Genomic DNA, 26,403 nt, shown 5'->3' with positions numbered 1-26,403 from the left:
GGCTCGCTGACGTCGAAAACATAGGCCTGGCGAGGAAGCGGGCTGTGGCGGCTGCGTGGGGAGCCCAGTTGGAATGTTCTACTCTGGGGACGGAGAGGGGGGTGCCCGCAGTCCAGCTATACCAGTCGGGGTTGGTACAGTCGTAAATGATGCGCGCGCAATTCATCGGGCTCGTGTCACTGGGAGGGAGGGGAAGAGGGCTTGTTCCCAGCAAGACACTGGCGTGTAGTTCAGAGGGAGCGGGGGGGGGAGTCGGAATGTTCCACTGAGGGAAGCAGGGGGGTACGCTTGTGGGGGAAGGAGCTGGGAGCGCTCCTGACATTCTGTTGGGCAGAGGAATAGTGAGGTCCGCATCTGTAACTTTCACTCCGTGCATCTGGAGAAGTGGGGCTTCTACCCACGGAAGCTTATGCCCAAAGTCATCTCTGAGTCTTTAAGGTGCCGCCGGACTCCTGTATCCTAGTCTGGATACGGCCTAACCCGGCTGCCCCCTGATATTGGACAGATGGTTCACTCCGCGAAGAGGCGGGGCGGGGCGGGGCGGGGCCTGTGCCGTTGCCGAGGTAACGGGTAGCGAAGGCGGAAGGCGCGCGGCGCCCGCTCGGCCCGCGGCTCTCCCCTGCCTGGGCGGTCCCGGGGTCCCGTATTCCTCGGGTCTCCCCTACCCGGCCCTTGTGTCCGGGGTCCCCATCCAAACTCTCCGCGGGGCATCGGCTGTTCGGCCTCGTCCAGCGTCCGGCCCCGGGGTCTCCCTGGCTCGTCGGCGGCGCGGGCTGCGCAGGGCTTTCCGGGCCCGGCCCCGGGTTCCTTCCCTTTCCCGCTCCGGCTGTGTGCCTGGCTCGGCATCTCAGCTCCCCCATCTGCAGAGGGGGGTAAGAACACCGTCCTCTGGCATTTCCCGGGGCTGGGGTTCAGGCAGTCCTGTTTTAGAGCACCTTGAGATCCTTGGCTGGAAATGGCTAGAGGCAGGCAAAGTTAAGGAGAACTTGCGGCACCTTAGAGACTAAGACATTTATTTGAGCAAAAAGAACAGGAGGACTTGTGGCACCTTAGAGACTAACAAATTTATTAGAGCATAAGCTTTCGTGAGCGACAGCTCACTTCATCGGATGCATTCTGATGTAGCTCACGAAAGCGTATAAATAAATAAAAATAAATAGTCTCTAAGGTGCCCCAAGTACTCCTCTTTTCTGAGAATACGGACTAACTCGGCTGCTACTCTGAAACCTGTTATTAGGCAAAGTTAACCATCCATCCGCCTTGTGGCCTGAACTCTTGCACTGGATTGCTTTGTCCCATGAACAGCTGCCAACGTTTCATGCTAGAACAGGTTAGATACCGTTGAAGGAATACCTGAGACAGAGATGAGTTTGGTGATGTGATATCTGTAGTTCATAAATCCATTTTCAGACTGCTTGGGGATATGCGAATGGAAAAGGCAGTCAGTGCTAGTTGTTCCATGTATAACGCACACACGCACACCTTACTTGTATACACGTGTGAAGTGTAATACTTGTCTCCGACGTACGTATACATGCCACTGCTGTCTCCTGGATGGAATCAGAACTGCTTGCCTGATTGCCAACCTGATTGCCTTCTATGATGAGATAACTGGCTCTGGATATGAGGAAAGTGGTGGACGTCGTATATCTTGACTTTAGCAAAGCTTTTGATACCATCTCCCACAGTATTCTTGCCAGGAAGTTAAAAAAGTATGGATTGGATGAATGGACTATAAGGGGGATAGAAAGCTGGCTAGGTTGTCGGGCTCAACGGGTAGTGATCAATGGCTCGATGTCTAGTTGGCAGCCGGTATCAAGTGGAGTGCCCCAGGGGTCGGTCCTGGGGCCAGTTTTGTTCAACATCTTTATCAATGATCTGGTTGATGGGATTAATTGCACCCTCAGCAAATTCGCAGATGACACTAAACTGGGGGGAGAGGTAGATATGCTGGAGGGTAGGGATAGGGTCCAGAGTGACCTAGACCAGTGGTTCTCAAAGCCGGTCTGCCGCTTGTTCAGGGAAAGCCCCTGGCGGGCCACGCTGGCCACCCTTCCCGCAGTCCCCATTGGCCTGGAGCAGCGAACTGCGGCCAGTGGGAGCCACGATTGGCTGAACCTGCAGACGTGGCAGGTAAACAAACCGGTCCAGCCCGCCAGGGGCTTTCTCTGAACAAGCGGCAGACCGCCTTTGAGAACCACTGACCTAAACAAATTGGAGGATTGGGCCAAAAGAAATCTGATGAGCTTCAACAAGGACAAGTGCAGAGTCCTGCACTTAGGAAGGAAGAATCCCATGCATCAGTACTGGCTGGGGACCAACCGGCTAAGCAGCAGTTCTGCAGAAAAGGTCCTGGGGATTACAATGGACAAGAAGCTGGATACGAGTCAGCAGTGTGCCATTGTTCCCAAGAAGGCCAACGGCATATTGGTCTGTATTAGTAGGAGCATTGCCTGCAGATCCAGGGAAGTGATTATTCGGCACTGGTGAGGTCTTATATGGAGTATTGCATCCACTTTTGGTCCCCCCACTACAGAAAGCATGTGGACAAATTAGAGTCCAGCGGAGGGCAACGGAAATGATTAGGGGGCTGGGGCACATGACTTATGAGGACAGGCTGAGGGAACGGGGGTTATTTAGTCTGCAGAAGAGAAGAGTGAGGGGGGATTTGATAGCAGCCTTCAACTACCTGAAGGGGGGTTCCAAAGAGGATGGAGCTAGACTGTTCTCAGTGGTAGCAGATGACAGAACAAGGAGCAATGGTCTCAAGTTGCAGTGGGGGAGGTCTAGATTGGATATTAGGAAACACTGTTTCACTAGAAGGATGGGAAAGCACTGGAACAGGTTACCTAGGGAGGTGGTGAAATCTCCATCCTTAGAGGTTTTTAAGGCCCAGCTTGAGAAAGCCCTGGCTGGGATGATTTAGTTGGTGTTGGTCCTTCTTTGAGCAGGGGATTGGACTAGATGGCCTCCTGAGGTCTCTTCCAACCCTAATATTCCATGATTCTTTGCTCACCTATGTGTGATGCCTGGCACCTTGCTCTCTCCTGTTCTCTGCCTCTGGTAGGTTAGGCTCCTGAGGACTGAAATACTTTTTTCCAACTAGAGTCTTTGGTCTCAATAGAGGGGTAACTGAGTGAACTTTAATAGTGTGTGGTATTCTAGAGGTCAGATTAGGTCTAATGGTCCCTTCTGCTCTTAAATTCTATGGGACTAGTATCATAGGCTCTATGCAACTAACAGCTAAATGGGATTCTGTGATTTGGAACAAGAGGAAATGAGTTTAATTCCTGTTGTTGTGAAGTTCCAGTGGCACAACATGCGGTATAATGACAGCTGTGAAGTCTTAGGACTTGTTACAATGCTATACACTGGGCCATAACTTTTATGCCATAGCAGAAGTGACAGCACTTTATCCCACAGTCATGAAGAGCTGAGAGGTACAGTAATGAGTCTGACCTGCCTTGATTTTCTTTCCCTAGGGAATCTGCTGGTTAATTTGATGTTCAGTGTTGTTGTCCGCTGCAGATCTATCCATCCTGCCAATGAGGGGCATTTTCCTATTGGTGGCCTAAAGTCAACTGACAGAATGGCATACCTGTTGGGCAATCCAAACTGCATGGAGAGTTTGAGGAAGGACATCACTGATCTACAAGGAGCCATTATTGATGTCTTCTCCCGGGCTGGGGCAGTGCGTTATCCCTCCTGGAAGTTCCCCAATAAAGTATCCTGTGATCTGGATCTGGTGGCTTTGCTGGAGCATTACGACCATGTGGAAAATGACCCTGAATTTACCCAGCATTCCCATGTAATGCTCCTCGAACTGGTGATTGACAGGTGAGAGGATGAATACATCTCAGATCCGTTAAAAGGTTGGTCAGTGGACATCCGCAACTCCTTTCAGAAATGCCTGTTGGGAAAACACTACATTCATAGAGACCATATATCTGTGTACAGGTCTTTAGAGTCACATGCATCTGGAAAGCACGGAAGACATTTCTGTATTCAGCCACTTATCTATGGCTGAACAACTGTATTTCTTCTTTGAGAAATGTCTCTGCAGAATCCTACCGATAGGATTCCTGCCCCTAACACCAGGAGCATAGATCTTTATGTGCAGTATATTCAAAGAACTTGCAACAACTTTTAGCTATCTAGCAGCATTTCCCTGAAATTCTCTTCTTATAGGGGGGTTGATAGCAACATATTATAAAGGTGCCTGACATTTCCCATTATAAGACCCTGTTTTCAGTTAGTTATACATTTACCAAACTTTGATTGTTTGAGCTAAAATTTCCTGTGCTGGAGGTCTGCCTCAGGCTCAATCTTTTGGGAAAGCTTCAGTCAAAATGGTTCAGCCATTTCCAAGGATAGGGAAAAATATGTTGTTTTGGCAAAAACAGTTGTTGACCTTTGAGAAATTCTAACATCCCCATACTTTGGAGCAGGGACTTGAAATTTGGCCTGTGTCAGGGAGGTGCCTTTTGCTGTTCATATGAAAATCTGCCCAAATTTGGCTGTTACAAATCCTTGAAAAATCTCAGTTTGCACATGCTCAGTAGAGACTTTTTAGAGTTTAACTAAAATCTCTGAAGATTCCATTCTCACCGAGTATGCTCCAGCTCATCACTGGTTTTGGTGCTGACCAGGCTGTGCATGTGCCATCCCTACAGAGTGACTGAGCATGCTCCATCCCCTCACAGTTCCAGGTGTGACTGGACTGTGCATGCCTCATTCAGTGCACAGAATGGACCTGCTTTGGGGATGGACCTGCTTTGGGGGACTATAGTGAAGGAGCCTGCTGTCTCATTTGTGGAAGAAGTTGGAAGGTGTTTAGTGAGTGAGGCAGAGGATTGTGGGAAGAGAAGGGAGGGTCTTGTGGTTAAGGGAGTTCAGTGCTACCCTGGAGAATTGGATTCTATCCCTGCCTCCCCCACAGAGTTCCTATGCAGTGTTGGGCAAGTCACTTAAACCAAAGTTTTCACAGGTGGTCCCTAAGTATGCTCCTCATTTTCGGGGTGCTCAACATGAGAGCCTGGGGCTTGATTTGCATTAGTGCTGAGCACTCCCAGTTACAACTGACGTCAATGGGAGCTGTGCTTTGAAGTGCTGTATAATGGTGCTGTATAATGGTAAATATGTTGAAAAATCAGGTCCTAGGTGTCTCAAGTTGGGCACGGAAAACTAGTGGATACTTTTGCCCTGTGTCTTAGTTCTGCATCAGTAAAATGGGGATGATCTGCGCACTTCCCATCTCACAAGAGTCTTATGAAGAAAAGTTAATGTTTGTACAGCAGCTACTGTCATGCTGAGCGTCATAGAAAAGTCTATGAGGAAATTAATAATTCAGTCTTCAGAGCAGGGTTTGAATGATGTGCAGTGGACAAGGCCTGGGGCCACACATTAAACAATGAGGATAAAACAAAATATTGAATAGCAGTTCATCCAGTGAGCATTGTCCATCATGTGCACTGAATAAGGCAGAGGTTCTATGGGAAAAAAATGGCACGAGATCATGTAATTAAGGACTGTGCATTGGCACAAGGGGGCCAAATTAAGAATATGCAGACAATCTTAATTTTGGCATTTCCTAACTTTTGGGTGCTTGACTTTGCAACCTTGACAGTGTTCTTTTAACATAGATTTTGTGTGCAATGTATGGTGGTTTGTGAGTAGAGATTTGACAGTTACATTAATATTTGGTATTTCTAGAGCACTTAACTTGTTCAGAATGTTTTACAGCCATGAACTAGTTAATCCTCACAGCCTCTCATCTATAATAAGTAGATGAGTGTTGTTATCCCCATTTTGCCAATTGGGAAACTGAAGCACAAGTGAACAGAGTTGCTCAAGGCACCCAGCTAGTGAATGGCAGAGCGGGGACTAGAACCGCATCTCTTGAGTATATCATCCACTAGCCTGCATTGACTTTTGGCATGTATAGTTATCAATACAGATATCAGTTTTATATTTTAAATCATGACTCAATCACTAGGCATTTGGGGTGCTTTTTCCATCGGCTTGAAGTAAAATGGTGCTTAATTTTAAAAAAGTAACTCTCAGTGCAGCTTCTCAAGGCTTTACCTTTGTTAAGGCCCATTTAGGATCGCCTTGAGTTCACCCACCAGCCAGAAGGCCTGATCACTGGGCTAAAGGGGGACCTACCTCCACATACCCCATCTACAAGCAAAGGGGATGGCTTTGAATCTGTGCCCCTGGGAAAGGACAGTCAGGCCCTGAACTCGGAGGAATGTTGCTCCGTAGAGTGACCCAGACTAGGGAGTTGCACAAATGGTGACCCACGACTATCCAGCCCCCTGGGATAGAGAAGGTCCTCTTGCCTTGTTTCCACCCCTAAATAGCCTAGGAAGCTGGGATTTCCCTCTGGGGTATTTTGTGTGCCAAATGCTAACCTTGGGCCACCTCCTTATATCGTCCCCCAACTTGCAGGGCAGTAGTGACCTACAGCAAAAAGCCCACTCCCAGAAAGAAATTCCATGCAGCTCTAAACCATGGTTTGTTTCTGTCAAAAAAGGCTGCTGTTGCTGCTTCAGAGCTTCACAGGCTACATGGAGAATCTCATCAACGAACAAGCTGTGCCCCCCTCCCAGGCAGTGGGACCCTGCATGTCCATTGGGCTGGCTGTGAGGAAGTACTGGAACAGCATGTTGAAACTGGGAGTGCTCCATCAGCAGCTAGTGACTGAGGTAGGATGTGGCCTAGCGATGCTGGTTCCTATGTCATATAGGATTTGCTATACTAAACCAGATCGTGGTTGAATGTTCAGTGATCAGATTACACTTTGAAGCATGAGCTTTGATTAACTTCATCTAATCCTCAGAACTAGATAAAATGAAATTAGTGGCTGTAATATTAGCCAGCCCCTTTTAAAATCCAGCTATTGTATTTAGCTCTCTGGCCTGCTGAAGCAAGGAGGTCTGCTGGCTGCCTACATGCAGTGTGATCATAGAATCATAGACTATTAGGGTTGGAAGAGACCTCAGGAGGTCCAATCCCCTGCTCAAAGCAGGACCAACACCAACTAAATTATCCCAGCCAAGGCTTTGTGAAGCTGGACCTTAAAGACCTCTAAGGATGGAGAGTCTACCACATCCCTAGGTGTGATGTTGCAGTCCATATGATTTTATGAAAATATGCTAATGAATATGAATATAATGTAATTGGAATATGCCTCATGCCAAAGGTCTCTTGTAAGGTATCATTATAAAGCCTATAATCTACTGAATGTGGTCATCCTATTTGTATAAATGTATCATTCTTGTATCTGAAACTAGAAATATGAAATATAACTCTGAGGTCCTATTTCAGAGTAGCAGCCGTGTTAGTCTGTATTTGAAAAAAGAAAAGGAGTACTTGTGGCACCTTAGAGACTAACAAATTTATTTGAGCATAAGCTTTCGTGAGCTACAGCTCACTTCATCGGATGCATTCAATGGAAAATTCAGTGGGGAGATGAACAATTGTTTCATGTTCTCTGTGTATATAAATCTCCCCACTGTATTTTCCACTGAATGCATCCGATGAAGTGAGCTGTAGCTCACGAAAGCTTATGCTCAAATAAATTTGTTAGTCTCTAAAATGCCACAAGTACTCCTTTTCTTTTTGAGGTCCTATTGTAATTATGCAAAGTGTGGGCCATTAATGGTGATTTGGAATCTTGATGGCTTCCATCAACTAGGACAATTGACTGTAAATGGCTCTGTTTACTTGCAGGCCTTCCTGTGAGTCAGACTGGGAAGAATTCAGAGTAGCAGCCCTGTTAGTCTGTATTCGCAAAAAGAAAAGGAGTGCTTGTGGCACCTTAGAGACTAACAAATTTATCGGATGCATCCGATGAAGTGAGCTGTAGCTCACGAAAGCTTATGCTCTAATAAATTTGTTAGTCTCTAAGGTGCCACAAGTACTCCTTTTCTTTTTACTGGGAAGAATGAAGGCTTGGGGTCTCACAGGACATGTGACCATGTCACCTGGTACTGGAATCCATCTTAAACCTGGGGCTTTTCCATTTAGATGGAGGGGTGGGGACTCAAAGAAACAAAAGATTCCCTCTTTGTGCCACAGCTATATATAAGGGTGTGGAACAGAATAAAGGGGGCTGCAGTCATGAGAAATTCTCTAGCTACCACCTAAGCTGGAACAAGGACTGTACCAGGGGAAAGGATTGGGCCCAGACTAGACTGTAATCCCCAAGTCCTTTTCTGCAGAACTGATGCTTAGCCAGTCGGTCCCCAGCCTGTACCATTGCATGGGATTCTTCCTTCCTAAGTGCAGGACTCTGCACTTGTCCTTGTTGAACCTCATCAGCTATCTTTTGGCCCAATCCTCCAATTTGTCTAGGTCATTCTGGACCCTATCCCTACCCTCCAGCATATCTACCTCTCCCCCCAGTTTAGTGTCATCTGTGAACTTGCTGAGGGTGCAATTAATCCCATCATCCAGATCATTGATAAAGATGTTGAACAAAACTGGCCTCAGGACCGACCCCTGGGGCACTCCACTTGATACCAGCTGCCAACTAGACATCAAGCCATTGATCACTACCCGTTGAGCCCGACAATCTAGCCAGCTTTCTATCCACCTTATAGTCCATTCATCCAATCCAGACTTTTTTAACTTGCTGGCAAGAATACTGTGGGGACCATATCAAAAGCTTTGCTAAAGTCAAGATATATCACATCCACCGCTTTCCCCATATCCACAGAGCCAGTTATCTCATCATAGAAAGCAATCAGGTTGGTCAGGCATGACTTGCCCTTGGTGAATCCATGTTGACTTTTCCTGATTACCTTCCTCTCCTCCAAGTGCTTCAAAATGGATTCTTTAAGGACCTGCTCCAAGATTTTGCCGGGGACTGAAGGGAGGCTGACCAGTCTGTAGTTCCCCGGGTTCTCTTTTTTCCCTTTTTAAAATATGGGCACTATATTTTCCTTTTTCCGATCATCTGGAACCTCCCCCTGATTACCACGAATTTTCAAAGATAATGGCCAGTGGCTCTGTAATCACATCTGCCAACGCCCTCAGCACCCTTGGATGCATTAGATCCGGTCCCATGGACTTGTGCACGTCCAGCTTTTCTAAATAGTCCTTAACCGGTTCTTTCACCACTGAGGGCTGCTCACCTCCTCCCCATACTGTGTTGCCCACTGCAGCAGTCTGGGAGCTGACCTTGTCTGTGAAGACCAAGGCAAAAAAAGCATTGAGTACTTCAGCTTTTTCCACATCATCTGTCACTATATTAAAGAGTACTTGTGGCACCTTAGAGACGAACAAATTTATTTGAGCATAAGCTTTCGTGAGCTGAGCTGTAGCTCACGAAAGCTTATGCTCAAATAAATTTGTTCGTCTCTAAGGTGCCACAAGTACTCCTTTTCTTTTTTGCGAATACAGACTAACATGGCTGCTACTCTGAAACCTGTCACTATGTTGCCTCCCCCATTCGGTAAGGGTCCTACTCTTTCCCTGACCTTCTTCTTGTTGCTAACGTACCTGTAGGAACCCTTCTTGTTATCCTTCACATCCCTTGCTAGCTGCAACTCCAGTTGTGCCTTGGCCTTCCTGATTAGACCCCTGCATGCTCTAGCAATATTTTTATACTCTTCCCTAGTCATCTGTCCAAATTTCCACTTCTTGTAAGCTTCCTTTTTGAGTTTCTTCCCAAAGATTTCACTGTTAATCCAAGCTGGTCGCCTGCCATATTTGCTGTTCTTTCTGCACTTCAGGATGGTTTGTTCCTGCGTCCTCAATAAGGCTTCTTTAAAATACAGCCAGCTCTCCTGGACTCCTTGCCCCCTCATATTAGCTTCCCAGGGGATCCTCAGTTCCCTAAAAAGAAAAGGAGTACTTGTGGCACCTTAGAGACTAACAAATTTATTAGAGCATAAGCTTTCGTGAGCTACAGCTCACTTCATCAAAATGCATCCGATGAAGTGAGCTGTAGCTCACGAAAGCTTATGCTCTAATAAATTTGTTAGTCTCTAAGGTGCCACAAGTACTCCTTTTCTTTTTGCGAATACAGACTAACACGGCTGCTAATCTGAAATCAGTTCCCTAAGGGAGTCTAAGTCTGCTTTTCTCAAGTCCAGGGTCTGTATTTTGCTACTCTCCTTTCTTCCTTTTGTGAGGATCCTGAACTCAACCATCTCGTGGTCACTGCTGCCTAGGTTGCCACCCACTTCTACTTCCTCTAGCAATTCTTCCCTGTTTGTAAGCAGCAGATCAAGAGGAGCATGGCCCCTAGTCGGTTGCTACAGCACTTGTACCAGGAAGTTGTCCCCAGCACTCTCCAAAAACTTTCTGGATTGTCTGTGCATTGCTGTATTGCTCTCCCAGCAGATGTCAGGGTGATTGAAGTCCCCCATTAGTACCAGGACCTGTGATCTGGAACCTTCAGTTAGGTGTCAGAAGAAAGCCTCATCTACCTCATCCTTCTGATTCGATGGTCTATAGCACACGCCCACCACAACATCACCCTTGTTGCTCTCGCCTCTAAGCTTAACCCAAAGACTCTCAACGGGCTTTTCTCCAGTTTCAAACTGGAGCTCTGAGCAATCATACCAATCAAGTAATGCTTTTGTTTGAAATTTATCTGTTACTTTTTTCAAGTGACCCTTTGTTCTCCTATTATGGGGCAAAAAAGGGGCGCTAATCACTGTCCCCTTTGTAACCTTAACAATGTTCCTCAGACACGTTCCCTGAAATAATTCTCTTTCCCAAGATAAATAGTCCCAGTATTTGGTAGACTACCTCCCAAGGGAATCTGGCCAGGTCTCTTTGTAGCCCCTCTTTGAACCTATTCAATCTCAGAAAAATGTAGCAAAGGTGAAGCTACCAAAGCTGACCACAGACTCCCACTGACATTCCCTCCCAGTGAGGATGTGCCAGGGTTCAGTCAGGCTTTTTGGTGTTGTACTTTTGGTCCTGTCACCAGCCATGAAGCAAAGGGGTCTCTATTGAGTTACAGGAATTATTCGTTTCCAGTTTCCTGTGTTCCATTTAAAAAAATGGGCACTATTTTACCAGCTTTCCAGGCCAATTTTGGAGCATCTGTTCTGTGAAGATAGTTGAGAATAACTTGTTTAAACACGATAGCAAATGTCTTCATTCTCCTATGTTTTCTCTCTAATAGAAGAAATCTAACAGGAGTGACATCTCTGCACTGAAATCTACCCTGCAAGATGTGAAAGCTGAGAATGAGCCTTTGAAAAGCTGCTCACCTGTGATTTCAGAATCAAGTGCATTATTAGCCAGTGCCCAGTCAACCATGTCATGTCTACCACAAACTATCCGTGGGCCAGACTGTGATTTCTCAGACACCTCGCAGCCACGGTCTGCATATGGTGTCACCAAGAATGTCTGTAGTGTCCATTCTCAGACAATTGAGTCATCTCTGGTGCCCTGTGATGCATGTGCAAGTGGCCAGGCCAGCCTCCAGAAAGTCGGTAAAGCCATCATCAGCATCTGTCTCAGCCAGAACATCCCCTCGTCCCTGGTCAAATTCCAAGAGATGGTTGAGGAGACCCTAGGCAACAAGCCACTCTCAGCTACGGACATAAGTTTCTGGGCATCAGAACAGAGCAAAGACCTCTCTCGTATCAACAGACATCTTGGGGTGCTGATGCAGCTGATAAACCCTTTGAAGGCAGATCTGGAAGAATCTGAGAAACAGAAGGATGAGCTGAGGAAGCAGGTTGAGGGCTTTGACAAGCTTCTTCAGAAGGAGACTGAGACCCAGGAACGGCAGAGGAAGGAGGCTGAGCAGTACCTGGAGGAAAAGATAAAAGAGAATTTTCAGATCACAGCCAAACTGGAGAAGGACAAGGAAGATCTACAGACAGGTGCAGTGCCAGTCCCAGCTTGTCCCTAGTCAATTGGTGTTTTCGTTAAACACAACCAGAGTCCTTAGTGAAATCCTAGTCCCACAGAAGTCAGTGGGAGTTTTTCCATTTGATTTCAATGGGATTAGGATTTTACCCCTTGACAGTTGATTGTTCCCTTTAAGTTAACTCTTGTTCACAAATCTCTTCTTTCTCTGTATTTCTGGTGACCGAGAGGCCAGGTATTGCAGACTCCCTACTTCATTTCTGCTTCTGGAGGGGTGGCTGTTTCCTACTCCCTCTCACCTTCTGGGCTCCTTTTATTCCCTGCTGCTCTCATGAACTGCATACTTGTTTGATTCTGAGTAGATTTTAGTGAAGCAGTTGATCGGCTTCCTGAGAAAAGACTATTCTCAGTAAAAAAGAAAAGGAGGACTTGTGGCACCTTAGAGACTAACAAATTTATTTGAGCATAAGCTTTCATGAGCTACAGCTCAAATAAATTAGTTAGTCTCTAAGGTGCCACAAGTACTCCTTTTCTTTTTTGCGAATACAGACTAACACGGCTGCTACTCTGAAACCTATTCTCAGTAAGTGCCCAATCAAGAAGTCCTTAAGCCAGCAATGAACTTGGAGATGCCAATCCACATCTGGGCTTTTGGGGGACACAAATCAGGTATGTCCCACATCTTTAAAGGGTTAATCACTAGTATTAACTCCTTTTGTCTTGATCCATAGATGAAATATTAAAAGACACAAGAGTAACAGCATATCTATGGTTGACAGGCTTTGTTTACACAATTTAGCTTGTTTTAGTGTCTACTGTATTTTCCCATTTCTTTGTGCCCCCTGGTAGGCACTCTGATGCAGACTCTTCTGCCTCTTTGGAGAAGGCTTTCAATTCAGGCATGTGTTTGGGGCTTTGGCAAGGAAAGGGTGTACTGCAACCATGCCTGCCCTCGGCCCCTCCCTCTGGAATTTCTCTGGGCTGGACCCCATTCCCAGGTGAAGTTTCATCCATGCAGAGTTTTTTCCCTTCCTGTCTTGGAGAGAGTTTTATTTCTTACAAGCATAGCAAGAACAACATCTTTCAGGGGAAAAAGAAAAGGAATACTTGTGGCACCTTAGAGACTAACAAATTTATTTGAGCATAAGCTTTCGTGAGCTACAGCTCACTTCATCTGATGCATCCGATGAAGTGAGCTGTAGATCACGAAAGCTTATGCTCAAGTAAATTCGTTAGTCTCTAAGGTGCCACAAGTATTTCTTTTCTTTTTGCAAATATAGGCTAACAAGGCTGCTACTCTGAAACCTATCTTTCAGGGGAGTGCCTTGGATTGGTAAAACCTCTTTGGACATCCCACTTTCTGTTTCTAAAAGGTTGGCTGGGGGGCAGCCCCTTCCGGAAGATCTGATCCCCAGTCTTCCCTTAAACCCTGTTCCACAGGAGAGGGGTCTGGCATTTTAAATGCAGATTCTTCACCCTCCTCCTGGGAAACATCCTCCCTACAAAAGGTGGGCGGACTCTCAGCCCTGCCCTCACCTACCTCTGGGCTTCCCTCTCTGAGCTCCCTGCTGGGTCAGACACTCCTGTGTCCCCCAAAAGGGAAGGTGTCCCTGATCCACCTGTGGGCTCATAACTACCAGCTATGACAGACCCTTCACTGGCCAGTAAAATTCCCCCCTTTTCACTCAGGTTGGGCTTGCTTCCAGCTACAGAGTCCTTGGGGTCTGTTCCCACCGCAACAGTCACCAGGACCCCAAATTCCACCTTCGGGACACATGTCTCTGTGCATCCCAGGGCAGGCCCTGCCCTCTGCTGACCTGCAACTTCCTGGCAGTCAGCAGCTGGGGTGGCCCCTCGTTACAAGGTGGTACATTCCCCTACCCCGGGGAGATACAGGAGCTGGCTTCGTCCAGCCCCTCCCTCTGAAACTGGCTCGGGGCTTTTAGCACAAGATTCCTTCTCACTGCTAACCAACCCTGGGACAGATTCTGTCACATTAAAGAAATCATTCCCCAGTAAAAACAGTGCAAAATTGTGTGCCACCGTTACAACAGTCAGTTCAGTCTGCAAATCCTTAGTTTGCATGTATACTTGAGCTAAAGGGGCAAGGACTTTGTAACCTCCCACCAGTTCTAATTCTTCCATTTTACCTGGCAATAAATCCTTCTCCTGGATCAGGTCCCTCCTGACCACAGAAATCTCAGCACCTGTGTCCCTCAATCCAGGAAGCACTTCATCATTGATTTTAACAGCATGCATATGCTCATTGCTTGGTTGTGTAGAAGCAAGCTTTACAAACCCTATGTGGAAAGAGGCCGCAGCCTGGCTCTGAGAAGCAGCAGCTTTATGTGTTACTTGCTGCCTGTTTCCACTCAGCAAGGGACACTTATTCCTCAGGTGCTCATTGGACTCACAACGAGAGCACCTCTTGGGCTCCTCTGCTTGCACAGGAGATTTGGAATGAGTAACGGGGATGGGGAGGTGAACGCCCAGACTCCTTTTTCCCAGGGACAAAATGGTGGTTTTGCTTTCCCCCAACCCTGTACCTCTCTGCCAGGGGTTCATGTTTATTTGCAGCCTGTACTTGCTCATAAGAGTCTGCAAACCCAGCAAATTCACCCACTGCCTCCACCTTTTTGTCCCACAAATACCGTTTTACATCATCACTGCACATATTCAGGAATTGTTCCTGAGTAACCAAATCACATATTCCTTCAAAGCTTGTAATGCCTTTCCCCCTCACCCACTTATCTACCAAATCTCTCATTTCATTTACATAAGCCACATTAGTCAATCCAGATCCCCTCTTAAGACTCCTGAATTTAATTCTGTAGGTTTCAGAACCAGTTCCTTAAATTTACCATAGTTTGAAAAATCATCAATAGGCATCTTATTGAATATGTCCAGAGCTCTGCCAGTCAATTTTGTTATCAATGTGGTCATCTTTTGGTCTTCAGGGATCGCATGGAGGGTGCACAGTCTCTCAAAGGTGATGAAATATTCGGCACTGTCGTTGGATTCGTCATACTGGGGATATAGTCGCTCACATTTGTGGATTTTTGGGGAAGTGGAGCCAGCTCTTCAATTCCATAACAGCCAGTTCATGCTTCTGGGCCTCCATAGCTCTCTCGTGGGCAGCCTCTTCTGCCTCCACCCTGGCTGTTTCTGCCTCCATAGCTCTCTTGTGGGCAGCTTCCTCCCTGGCTGTTTCTGCCTCCACAGCTCTCTTGTGGGCAGCCTCCTCTGTATTAATTTCTAATTGTCTTAATTCCATCCGTCTCTTATGTTCCTTTTCTTTCTCTTTTGCTTCCAGTCTAGCCAGCTCAAGTTTATTAGCTGCTTCACTGGTAGTCATTTTCCTGCTTTCTTGTGCTGCGCCACGCCCCCTCTGCAGTTCACTGAAACTGGGATGCACTCAGCTCAGGGGATTCTTAGTTAACAGAGACTTTCACAGCGCCCAGTGTTCAGCCTTTCTGGGCAATTTGCAACCTGTGCAGTTCTAGCTTCTTCTGATCTTCACTCTTCCTTATTTTGCTTCCTTCTCTGTCCCTATTTCCCTTACCCAAAATAAACAAAAAATAACAAACCAGTAACCACTTTGTCTGTTCTCCAGCCACCACACTTAAAACTCACTTAAAATCACTACCAGTATCTCAAATCAATCAGCTGTGCACAGATCCTGCTCAACTACGACACTGTGACAGGTTGGATCACAGAAACCTCCTTGGGACTGCCAACTGATGTGCCAAGACTACTTCTGCCCCTGCTTTCCCTGCTAGCTTGAGACTCTAGAACTCAGTCTTGCTGAGCCAGACATGCCAGTCTGTTCCAACACAGACCCAGGGTCTGAACCACATGCCCCAAAGCTGCAGACTTAGCTTTCGTGCCCTGTCAGCTTAGGACTTCAGTGCCCTGCCTGTTTTGAGCCAGACCCACAACCTGCTGCAAAACCAGACGCAGGTCTGAAGCATGTCCCCAAAGCTGCAGACTTGACTGAAAGCAGCTTACAGAAGTGTTCCTGTCTTTAACACTCAGATGCCTAACTCCCAATGGGGTCCAAACCCCAAATAAATTCATTTTACCCTGTATAAAGCTTATACTGGGTACACTCATAAATTGTTTGCTCTCTATAACACTGATAGAGAGAGATGCACAGCTGTTTGCCCCCCCAGGTATTAATACATACTCTGGGTTAATTAATAAGGAAAATGTGATTTTATTAAATACAGAAAGTAGGATTTAAGTGATTCCAAGTAGTGACAGACAGAACAAAGTGAATTACAAAGCAAAATAAAATAAAACACACAAGTCTAAGTCTAGTACAGTAATAAAACTGAATACAGATAAAATCCTCACCCAGTAAGCTTCCTTTTACAGACTAGTCTCCTTCTATTCTGGGTCCAGCAATCACTCACACGCCCTGTAAAAAGAAAAGGAGTACTTGTGGCACCTTAGAGACTAACAAATTTATTTGAGCATAAGCTTTCGTGAGCTACAGCATCAAAATGCATCCGATGAAGTGAGCTGTAGCTCACGAAAGCTTATGCTCAAATAAATTTGTTAGTCTCTAAGGTGCCACAAGTACTCCTTTTCTTTTTGCGAATACAGACTAACACGGCTGCTACTCTAACACCCCCTGTAGTTACTGTCCTTTGTTCCAGTTTCTTTCAGGTATCTTTGGGGTGGGGAGGCTCTCTCTTTAGCCAGCTGAAGACCAAATGGAGGGGTCTGTGAGGGGTTTAAATAGACTTTCTCTTGTGGATGGAGATCCCCTACTCTCTCCTATGCAAAGTCCAGCTACAAAATGGAGTTTTGGAGTCATCTGGGTAAGTCACATGTCCATGTATGACTGAGTTCCTTACCAGCCAAGTCACATTCCTGGGAAAGCCCAGATGTGGATTGGCATCTCCAAGTTCATGGCTTAAGGGCTTCTTGGTTGGGCACTTACTGAGAATAGTCTTTTCTCAGGAAGCTGACCAACTGCTTCACTAAAACTTACTCAGAATCAAACAGAAAAGGAGTACTTGTGCCACCTTATAGACTAACAAATTTATTTGAGCATAAGCTTTCGTGAGCTACAGCTCACTTCATTGGTTGCATTCCTTTAGGGGTCAATATGGCATCTTCACAATATGCTTGATCATCTACCTGATCCTCACCAGCCTAACGAGTGAGAACACAGGTGACCTGAGTCTGTTGATTCAGCTGTGCCAGTGGGTGACATCTCTCTCTCTTTCTTTCCCCCAGGCCCACTTCCCCCCCCCCCAACTTGGTGTGATGGTATGAAGAGTTTATTGGGACACTGGCATTACTGATGAGTGGTGCATTATGTAGCTTGTCCCTAATGAGTGTCAATAAAACCTTCATCCCATCCCATCCTGTGTTCTGTATGTGGCACATCTGTTTCCAGAAAAACTATTTCACAACTTTTTTCAAGAGTTTTTTAAACACATAAAGGTGCTATTTTCCATATCCCTCTGACTGGAAGGCCAGGTGTCTTAAGACCAGAAGTTCAGTAAATAATAAAGATGATCAGCTATTTCATTTTTCCTGGCTGCTCCCTATAGTGAAGCATAGAGTGATACACTCAAGAAATGAGAAATGCCGTGGTGTGATTGTTATGTGTAGATAAGTGCTGTAAAGGACCTGGGAGGTCCTTGCTAAGTCATTTGTTCTGGTTGGTTTAGGAGCTGTTGTGCTGGAGGAGAGAATTTCCACCTTGAAAGAAGAGCTGCTGTCACAGCAAGCTACCATGCGAGAGCTGGGTAAGAATTCTCATGGGCTCATCCATCCATCTGATCTCATCCATAGACTTGATTCTCCCCTCACGCTGTTTTTACACCAGTGTAGTTCTGTTGACTTTAGTGGAGTCGCTCCCGATTAGCACTGGTTTAAGTGAGAGGAGAATCGGCACCAATGTATTTAAATGGCGCCATCGTTGTAGTATCTGAGTGCCTTCTAATCTCCACTGCCCTTGTAACACACTAGGGAGAATCCTGGGGCAAGATCCCATGAGCCTCTCAGAATCTCAGCCACTTCAGCCCAGGGAACAGCAAACCTGAAATCCCTAGGAAGAGAAGCCTTGGGGCTAGGCTATTCCTTACAGGGTGTGGAGAAGCTGTGCTGCAGTGGGAGCCGCAAATGGACTCCTGGCTGACTCCCAAAATTCCTCCCAGGGCTCTTGGTTGACTGTTCTCTGCCACCCATCAGATGGGTATAACAGTGCTCCCCCTGCACCAAGCCAGCTCTTGGTACAGAGGTGGGCCCATAGCTTTGGGAAGACTAATGCCAGCATGATGCAGTCTCTCTGCTTCCTGCTTACACAAGGGGAAGGCTCCATGTGCCACCTTCCCCCATCTCATGCACCCATGCAGAGCCAGCCACAATGTGGCCCTTAAAGACTAACAGTGAAGACTGTCTACCTGGCTGATAGCTGTGGGGTGCTAGCATCATGTGTTGGGACTCACAAGGTTGCAGGCATAAGTGGGAATGGTGGCTCCCCTTCTGGGAGGCATCCATGAGAGAATTTAAGTCAGAAAGCTTCCTCTCCCCTCTCTCATCTACTTCCCACAGGATCATGGAACTAGGGGAAGGAAGAGCCCATCTTGCCCATCTCCACCATTATGAGCTCCCCTCATCCACAGCACTGGTTACAGGATGTTGTGTATTCACAGAGCTGACCAAAAGCACCCTGCTGGAGGAGATGCGGACTAAGATGGCCCACAAGAGCCAGATGACGAAGCTGGAAGACCAAGTGCAGCTGCTAACCAGCCAGTTGGAAAACGCAAGCCACGAGCTTAGCAGGGCCACCACCCAGCTGGACAAGGAGAAGGCCAAAGTGGAAAGCATGCTCAGGCATGAGGAGGTGCAGCCATGGCAGGAACCAGGACCTGTTGTTCCCTACCTTACCCGAATCTAATTCCCTTCTACTCTCCACTAGGCCATCTCTGGCTGGTCCTGGTCCATGCTGCTCTATCCATACCTCTGCTGTCATCCCATCCCTTCTTCTGTTCTGCTCCCGGCTGCTGCTGCCCAACCTTGTTTTCGTTTAAGACTTATGCCAGGATTATAAACAGGGTCTCTGTGGGAGGCTGAGGGCTCAGCTCAGTGTTCCTGCTCCCCTCCCCACCCTGCATTGATTTGCTTGTACTTCCCTGGCAATACTTTGTGCTATCCCTTTTTTCAGGGGTGAGTATCAGACAGGTAAAGAAGTGCTGTGCACCTGAGCAATGTTGCCATCTTACTTGTGAACCGTCACCATGACCTGCGGGGGAGCTGCCTTCTGAAAGCAGCCTGTTTGATGGATTGTTGCAACTTACCTTCATCAGCATCCCCTCTGTGCCTATTTCATTCCCTCAGTGCAATGGCATTTTGCTGTCAGTAACACACTCACTTTTGAAAGTGGCCACTGATCAGTTCCAGCATTCCAGGGAGCACTCTAGGCAGAAGCAGGCAGGGCCCCATGCTTTTGGTGAAAGCTGGAGAAGCCTGATCTCCCCTATAACCAGGCCCACCGGCAGACATGCCAAACCCACAAAAAAATGCAAAAATTGGGCTTGTTTTTGGCTTAATTGGCTTGTGAGTTGCTTGTTGGCTAGTTTTTGGCTTGTAGCTTGTTGCTTTTTTTTTTTTTTTTTTTGATCGGCTCCCGGCAAGCAGGGGCAAGGGGGAGCAAACGGAGGCAAGGGAGGGAGAGAGTCAGGGGTGCACACCGGGTGCACCACAGTCCCAGACTGCATGCCGGGGAGATCTAGTCACATAGAGTGTTGGGGTTCTTAGGGATTGGCTTGTTTTGGCCTTGTTTTGAAATGGGATTAGCTTGATTTTTGGCTTATTGTGCAAGTCGGGGTGCTTATTTACCACGTGAAAGTTGGCAACTCTGCCCACTGGTGCCCATTTGGTGCTGCAGGCAGAGGAAACTCTCCGGTGCCCTCTGCTGCTACCTACACATATCACAGGCCATAGGTGCTGACTTCCCCTCTGACCAGTAGATGCTCGACCCCCAGCCCCTGCACCGCCTGTCCCTGTCCCTGCCCTGCCTCTTCTCCGCCTCCTCCCCTGAGTGTGCCGGTGTTACTTGCTGCCTGTTTCCACTCAGCAAGGGACACTTATTCCTCAGGTGCTCATTGGACTCACAACGAGAGCACCTCTTGGGCTCCTCTGCTTGCACAGGACATTTGGAACGAGTAACGGTGGGTGTGGAGCACCCGCTAATTTTTCCCCGTGGGTGCTCCAGGTCCGGAGCACTCATGGACTCGGCGCCTATGTCACAGGCTGCGGCTTACTAGTGAGTCACATACTTCCTTGGTGATATAGGCCAAGCTGTACACCCAGTTAGGCTCCTCTTGCCTCCCCCGTCACACACTCTGGCCCATCCCTCACAGTTTGGTCCCTTGCCCCCCCCCTTTATTATTACCCTTCCTGCTTTAAAGCTACTTGGGCCGCTGAGGGTGACATCTGTACATATCATCTGCCTTCCTCTTTCTGTGAAGTCGCTCCAGGCCAAGCAGAGGACCCTGTTGCAACAGCTGGACTGCCTGGATCAGGAGTGCGAGGAGCTGAAGGCCAGCCTAGGCGAAGTTGAAGATGACAAGGCTAAGCTGGAGCAACAGATGAAGGCGACACAGGCTGAGAAGCAGCAGATTCAGGGCCAGCTGGAGGCCCAGCAGGTCAGTGTTAATGTCCCCAGAGCAGCAAGAAGTTCCTTCAGCAGTAGGGGCTTCCCTGAGAGGCAGTGAAATGGGAACTAGAGCTGCACTGTGGAGCTCCAGTGCGGGAGGGGGCTATTAAGGAGCTCAGAATGAATGCCCCCCATTTGGGTACACCATGGAGTGCCAGTGTGCTGGGGGCGGGTGAACAGGCTGCACTGTGCAATGATGGAGGGTGAGAGAACAGTGAAGTGCACTGAGATGTCTTCCTCTTGCACTGGCTCCAGCCAGGCAGTCTGTCCATGGTTAGCATCTCTGAGCCACTCCTGAGAATGCTACTCCATTTTACTCGGTCCTTCTCCCTCTGACTGACGGGAATTTGTTTTAAGCAAGTAGCAGGGGGGAGCAGGGGCCTCAGGGATTGGCCCTCTCAGCAGAACCCTGTTAGGCACTGAAGGTTGTGGGCATTCCAGGACAAATGCCACGTCTGTCTGGTGCTCCCACATCACACTGAGACCCGGTTGTTCATCACATTGGCATGCCATTCACTGGACAAGGAGATCAGATTCAGCTCTGAAGGCAATGTTACAGCTGCATGATGAACTCTTCTCCTCTCCTAGCCACTTTGCAGCACCCGCCCCTGAGCAGAATCACTCTGAGCTGGGACCACAGCAGGGAAGGAGCTTGATGAAACCTAACCATACTCTTCCTGTCCAGTGCAGCAGCTAATGGAGAACCTGCAGCAGGAGAAGCTGAGCCTGGAGCAGTCTACGTCTGAACTACTCAGGAACATCTCCGACCTGGATGAGCTGCTCCAGGAGCTGAAGGAGAGGGAGAGGTTGCTTGTGTCCTTTCCAGACCTCCACATCCCTGCTGAGGCGCAGTTTGAGAGTAAGAGAGGGCGTGGGGAGGGGCAGAGGGCAGCAGACAGTAAGAGCCTGTGCAGGGGGTAGCACACTCCAGAATGGACGATAACAGACTTCTATCCCCGCTGCCAATAGTGCTCACGCACTGAGTGCCCTAGAGAGCTCATCTCCCCCAGCTCACATGCGTGGGAGTGTGCGATTCCAGCAGCTGTTTTAGAATTACATGAATATAAAAATCAGACTTTCAATTAAACATGGAAAACTATCCCATTGAAAAAATCAGAGTTGCAGTCCAGAGGGAGCGCCCTTGAGACAAGTGACTATGAGATGTGACCACGTGACTCTATGCTATGTTCGGGGTCATCTTAACCCTTTACAGACTGCAGCTGTGTATTCTGTCTACATCCCCCTCAACCCACCTTTGGCTAGCAGTCAGCTACAGCTGATCTTGGCCATGTGTCCATAGGAGAGATGCTTGGTGGGATCTGGAATAGAGGTTCCTCTGGTCACACATCATCCCTGCAGATCAGGATGGTATGTCGTTAGTACAGCAGGACAAGATAATTCCACCTGGAAAAGTTCTGCTAGCAGCCTATCTGCCCCAGTGTTCTGCAGTTGATGGGTTGCATGGTGCTTAGTGGAGTGTAACTGGGCACATCCCTCCATGGTTACTGTTGCTACCCAATGTCCTTTCATAATGAAGAGCTCAGTTCTCCACTGTATCCAAGCTTGGTCTGGTGCAGGGAAGAAGGAGGGAGCATCCTCGGGAAATGAGCAGCAGCTCCACCATCCTGCATGCCTAGTCCCAGTGTAAGGTAGAGGTGCTGAGGAGTAAGGTAGTTAATGACTTTATGCCAGTGGCGTTCCACTCTACCATGCCGCCTTCTTCCTCCCAGCCCATCTCCATCCCCCAATAGGACCCATTGGCTTCACATGCCCCTGGTGCTGGAGAGTTGGGGGAGGATGCAGCTGGTGCAGGTACTAAGTGGCCATATCTGCCAAAGAGTCTGTCCTAAAGCCTCCAGCTAAGGGAAGAGATTGGTCTGAGGACATATGGAAGCTGTTTGAATGTAATGGGGTGGGGGAAGATGCATCTTGGTTCACTTGTTCAGCATGTTCCACTTTGTGGTGGGATGTCACATCACTAAAAGGGGAAGCCAGCAGCATGTTTCCAGGGGAGACGTTTGCTGGGCACCCAGACCCTGGAGAGGTAAGATAGCCATTTGGAATTGAGACTGGTCTATGGTATGGTTCAAGAACTCAGCCTGGTCTCCAGTGCTGGCACTAATGCCCTAAAGGTCAGGTGAAGTCCAGAAGCTACTGACAGACAGTTGAATGAGTGTTGGGCATGGGTGTAGGCTGTGGGTTAGAGCAGTGGCTCTCAACCAGGAGTCCGGGGCCCCCTGGGGGGCCTTGAACAGGTTTTAGAGGGTCTGCAAAGCAGGGCCAATGTTAGATTCACCGGGGCCCAGGGCAGAAAGCTGAAGCCCCGCTGCATGGGGCTGAAGCCTGGGGCCGAAGCCTGGGGCCCTGAGCTCCACCACCGGGGGCTGAAGCCAAAGCCTGAGCAACTTAGCTTCGCGGGGACCCCTGTTGCATGGGGCCCCAGGTAATTGTCATGCTTGCTACCTCCTAACACTGGTCCTGGCTTTTATAAGCAGAAAACAAGTTGTTGTGGCACTGGTTGGTAGTGAAGTTTTTATAGCATGTTTGGGGGGGCCTCAGAAAGAAAAAAAGTTGAGAACCCCTGGGTTAGAGGATGGCTGGTGGGCACAATGGGAGATTAGTGAGGATAACACAATCCTGGCAAAGTGGTGGAGACAAACTTAAGCTAAGAATGAGTACCCTTGCAATTCTTGCTGTCCTTCAGAGTAGCATGGGAGGGTCAGAGGTGTAATAGGATGTGCTACTCACTGCTCAGCAGTGCCTCCTCATGGCTCAGCTGGGGAATTAGCTCACCATAGTCTGTTCCATTGCCTCAGTCACTTGCTCTACAGCTGTGGTTCCTAACCTTTCTGTGGCAAAGAGCACATGCATGCCTTCAGAAGAGTGTGGTGGGCAGCGATGCTTCTTGGCGGCATTTCGGTGGCGACGCTTCTCCGGTGGCTGCACTCCTCGGCGGCATTTCAGTGGCCGCTACTCTGCGGGAAACGCTCATCGGCGGCATTTCGATGGCAGGTTCTCTGGCGGACACGCTCCTCTCCTTTGTTCCTTGGTGCCAGCCCTGACGGTGGGTGCACATAAATGCCCCAGCGGGCGCCATGGCGCCCGCGGGCACCACATTCGGGACCACTGCTCTACAGCCTCTCTCTCACTTATCAGGAGCTGTAGCCTCTCTCCGGCCAAGTCACCCATCATCCTCCCCTTCCGGGGCTTCATCAGTCTCTTCCCACAAAGTCTCAGGCAGTCACCATCTCCACTCCCACAGCAGCAGGTAGGGGAACCAGGCCCACCCTCTGCGCCAGGTTCTAGTCCAGGGACCCTCAAACCAGCAGTCCAGGTCTGTGCTCTCTTGGACTTTACTGCTCCTTTCCTGGATGGCTTCCTGTGCTGCCTTTTCAGGCTCCTGGTCTCCCCCTTGTATCAGGGGGTGCATCTGCAGGCTCACCTCCCTGCCACCTCTGGTGACCTCAGCGCCTCAGCTTTGTAGAAGCCCCCACCCGTTCCTGCCCCGGTGAGCTTCATTCTCAATTAGAACCCTTGGCAGTTAGCTCCCTCGCAGGTGCAGCCTATGGCTAATTGGCGTCTCTTGCCACCATAACCCCTTCAATGGTGGTGTGGGTCAACAGGAGGGTTGTGTCATGTGGCTTCTGACCGGCTGCCCCAGGGTATGATTTCTCTTACTAGTTTTGTACCCATGGGAAAGTCACTGGCTGGAGGCTGGTCTCCCATTCCTCCGTTCTCCTCCTCTATTTCCCCACTGCCTTACACATAGCACAGACCCTGCACCCGCGAGTGATCGCTTTAGTTACCAGAGGAATCACATGCTGGTTAAGGAGAATACAGCTTTCTCACTACCATTGCTGCATCCTTTCTGCTTTGGCCCTGCAATGTCTGTGCCTTTCGTTTTTAACAGGCCTGCTGCTTTTGTGGCATAATTATCATCCCTAGACTACATGAAAGGACTCAACCAGCCAGTCTGCTCTTGCTTTACAGCATTACTAGCGGTTACCTGCACATGCTCTAGGGCTGTCTGTGCCAGGTGGTGAAGGGGGATGTCCTTCTCAGGAGGAGTTAGGGACAGACATGCATGCACGTATGCGCCAGCCCTGCTGTATCCAGATGACTTGTGCACACCCACTCTCCTTGCCTGTTGTGAAGGGTAATCCTGTTTCATTGCAGGCACTGGGAACATCACTGATGACATGGAAAAGCAGCTGCAGGCGAACAACATCCGAATTAGCATCCTGGAGGACGAGAACTCGCGACTCAGGACCGCGCTAGCCAAAATGAAAGAGGCGGCCCAACAAGGAGCTTTAAGGGTGAGTCTGACCCCAGCCACAGGTGAAGAGGGCACCTCTCAGTGCAAGGGGGAACCAACTGCCATCAATAGACAGTTGACAATGCAGGCAGACTAGGGGGTCAGTGCAACAATGGGATCCCTACTGGATATGGAGGATCTGTGACCCATCCCGTGGCCCCTGGGACTCTGGAGCAGAGGGATTGGAGGTCAATCCCATGGTCTCTCTAGACTTTGGGGTTGGGGGATTGAGGCTTATCCTGTGCTCCCTCAAGACTGTACAAATGGGAGACTTAGGACACATCCCACTCCCAGTAGAGTTTAGGGCTGGGGAATAGGAGACCCATCCTGTTTGGGGCCGGGGAATAGGAGATATGTCCCATGGCTCCTGGAGGCTGAGGAATAGACTATCTGTCCCATGATCCCTGTGGGGGCTGAGGAACTACAACTCCACTGTTCTTGGGGGCTAGAAGCTCAGGACTGTTTTCACACAGCCTGTGCTCCAGGACTAATCCCACTACCTCTGTTCTCTACAACTGTAGGTTTAATGCTGCCTCCCTGTACTTCTCAGTGAGGCTTATATGTCCCATTCTGTTCCCCCTTGCGGCAATGCAGTCTAGTAAGAAGAGCACAGTTGTAGAACCAGTAGGAGTCTGGACTCTAATTTAAAACAGAAACGAGTGCAGACTGTGCCAGAACTGCTGTGAGGCCTTGGGTAGATGTCACAGGACTTCCTTGCTTGACAACTGGCTCAGCTGGAAAACGGGATCTAAATAGCCACTGTGTTTGGAGTGAGGTCTCCTGAAGAATAACCCAAGTTTGGAAATCGCTATTGTCACTTCCCCAGCATGGGCCTCGGTGCGAACAAGGCTCTCCGCTGAGCTTGGCGCCTGTTCCAGAGAGCGATTTCTGTATTAATATTCTTCATGTGGGCCTGCGGCCAATCCTGGGCTCTGCGATCACAGGGGACTCCGGAGTCCTTCCTGGGGCTGATCCTGGGCTCTGCAATCACAGAGGACTCCAGAGTCCTTCCTGGGGCTGATCCTGGTCTCTGCAATCACAGGGGGCTCTGGGGTCCATCCTGGGCTCTGCAACCACGGGGGGGCTGTGGGGTCCTTCCCTGCGGCCGATCCTGGGTTCTGCGATCACGGGGGGGCTCTAGGGGGTCCTTCCCTGCAGCTGATCCTTGTCTCTGCCATCACAGAGACAAACCGCAAGAAAAACCCATGTCTGGAGTGCAGTGAAGACACATACAGCGCCTGACCCAAAGCCCACGGGGGCAGGGAGATCTGTCCAGGCCTTTAGAGAAGCGCTGCTGGGGGGCTTGTCCATCTGTCTGAGCTTTAATTGTGATCTCATTTGGAACTCACAAAAGTGAGGAATTAATATCACCCCTTGGGGCAGGGAGCAGTAAGACAGAAGCTGTTACTAGAACTGTAGAGAAAGCTAATGCTCTTCTCCTGCTCTTTGCATCCTGGCCTCTCTGCCCAGCTCTACTGGTACCCCCCAGTCACGCCCTACAGCAGCCCTTATTGCTGTACACTTGGCCCTCATCGTTACTTGCTTGTAAATCTTGGGTCAGAGAGCC

General features: G+C 48.7%; 1 protein-coding gene across 10 annotated transcripts; it reads left to right on the top strand.

Moving 5' to 3' along the window:
• Nucleotides 1-2: 2 nt before the first annotated feature.
• On the top strand, nucleotides 3-25,857 carry CCDC157 (coiled-coil domain containing 157). 10 transcript variants are annotated; one of them, XM_043498247.1, is made up of 9 exons: nucleotides 3-130; nucleotides 3,529-3,837; nucleotides 6,536-6,707; nucleotides 11,147-11,855; nucleotides 17,529-17,606; nucleotides 18,516-18,706; nucleotides 20,334-20,510; nucleotides 21,212-21,380; nucleotides 24,698-25,837. In XM_043498247.1, the coding sequence occupies exons 2-9, from the start codon at nucleotides 3,590-3,592 to the stop codon at nucleotides 24,931-24,933; spliced, it is 1,980 nt and encodes a 659-aa protein (XP_043354182.1). In that variant the 5' UTR covers nucleotides 3-130; nucleotides 3,529-3,589; the 3' UTR covers nucleotides 24,934-25,837. The 10 variants fall into 10 exon arrangements, with proteins under 10 accessions (XP_043354182.1, XP_043354183.1, XP_043354185.1 ...); XM_043498248.1 differs by lacking the exon at nucleotides 3-130 and adding an exon at nucleotides 584-872; XM_043498250.1 differs by lacking the exon at nucleotides 3-130 and adding an exon at nucleotides 584-872 and having other exon boundaries at nucleotides 3,511-3,837.
• The last annotated feature ends 546 nt before the right edge of the window (nucleotides 25,858-26,403 follow it).

This window comes from Dermochelys coriacea, chromosome 15, assembly GCF_009764565.3.
Source record: "Dermochelys coriacea isolate rDerCor1 chromosome 15, rDerCor1.pri.v4, whole genome shotgun sequence".
Lineage (NCBI taxonomy): Eukaryota > Metazoa > Chordata > Testudines > Dermochelyidae > Dermochelys > Dermochelys coriacea.
The sequence above is the reverse complement of the archived record's forward strand: the minus strand, read 5'-3'. Positions and strand labels throughout refer to the sequence as shown.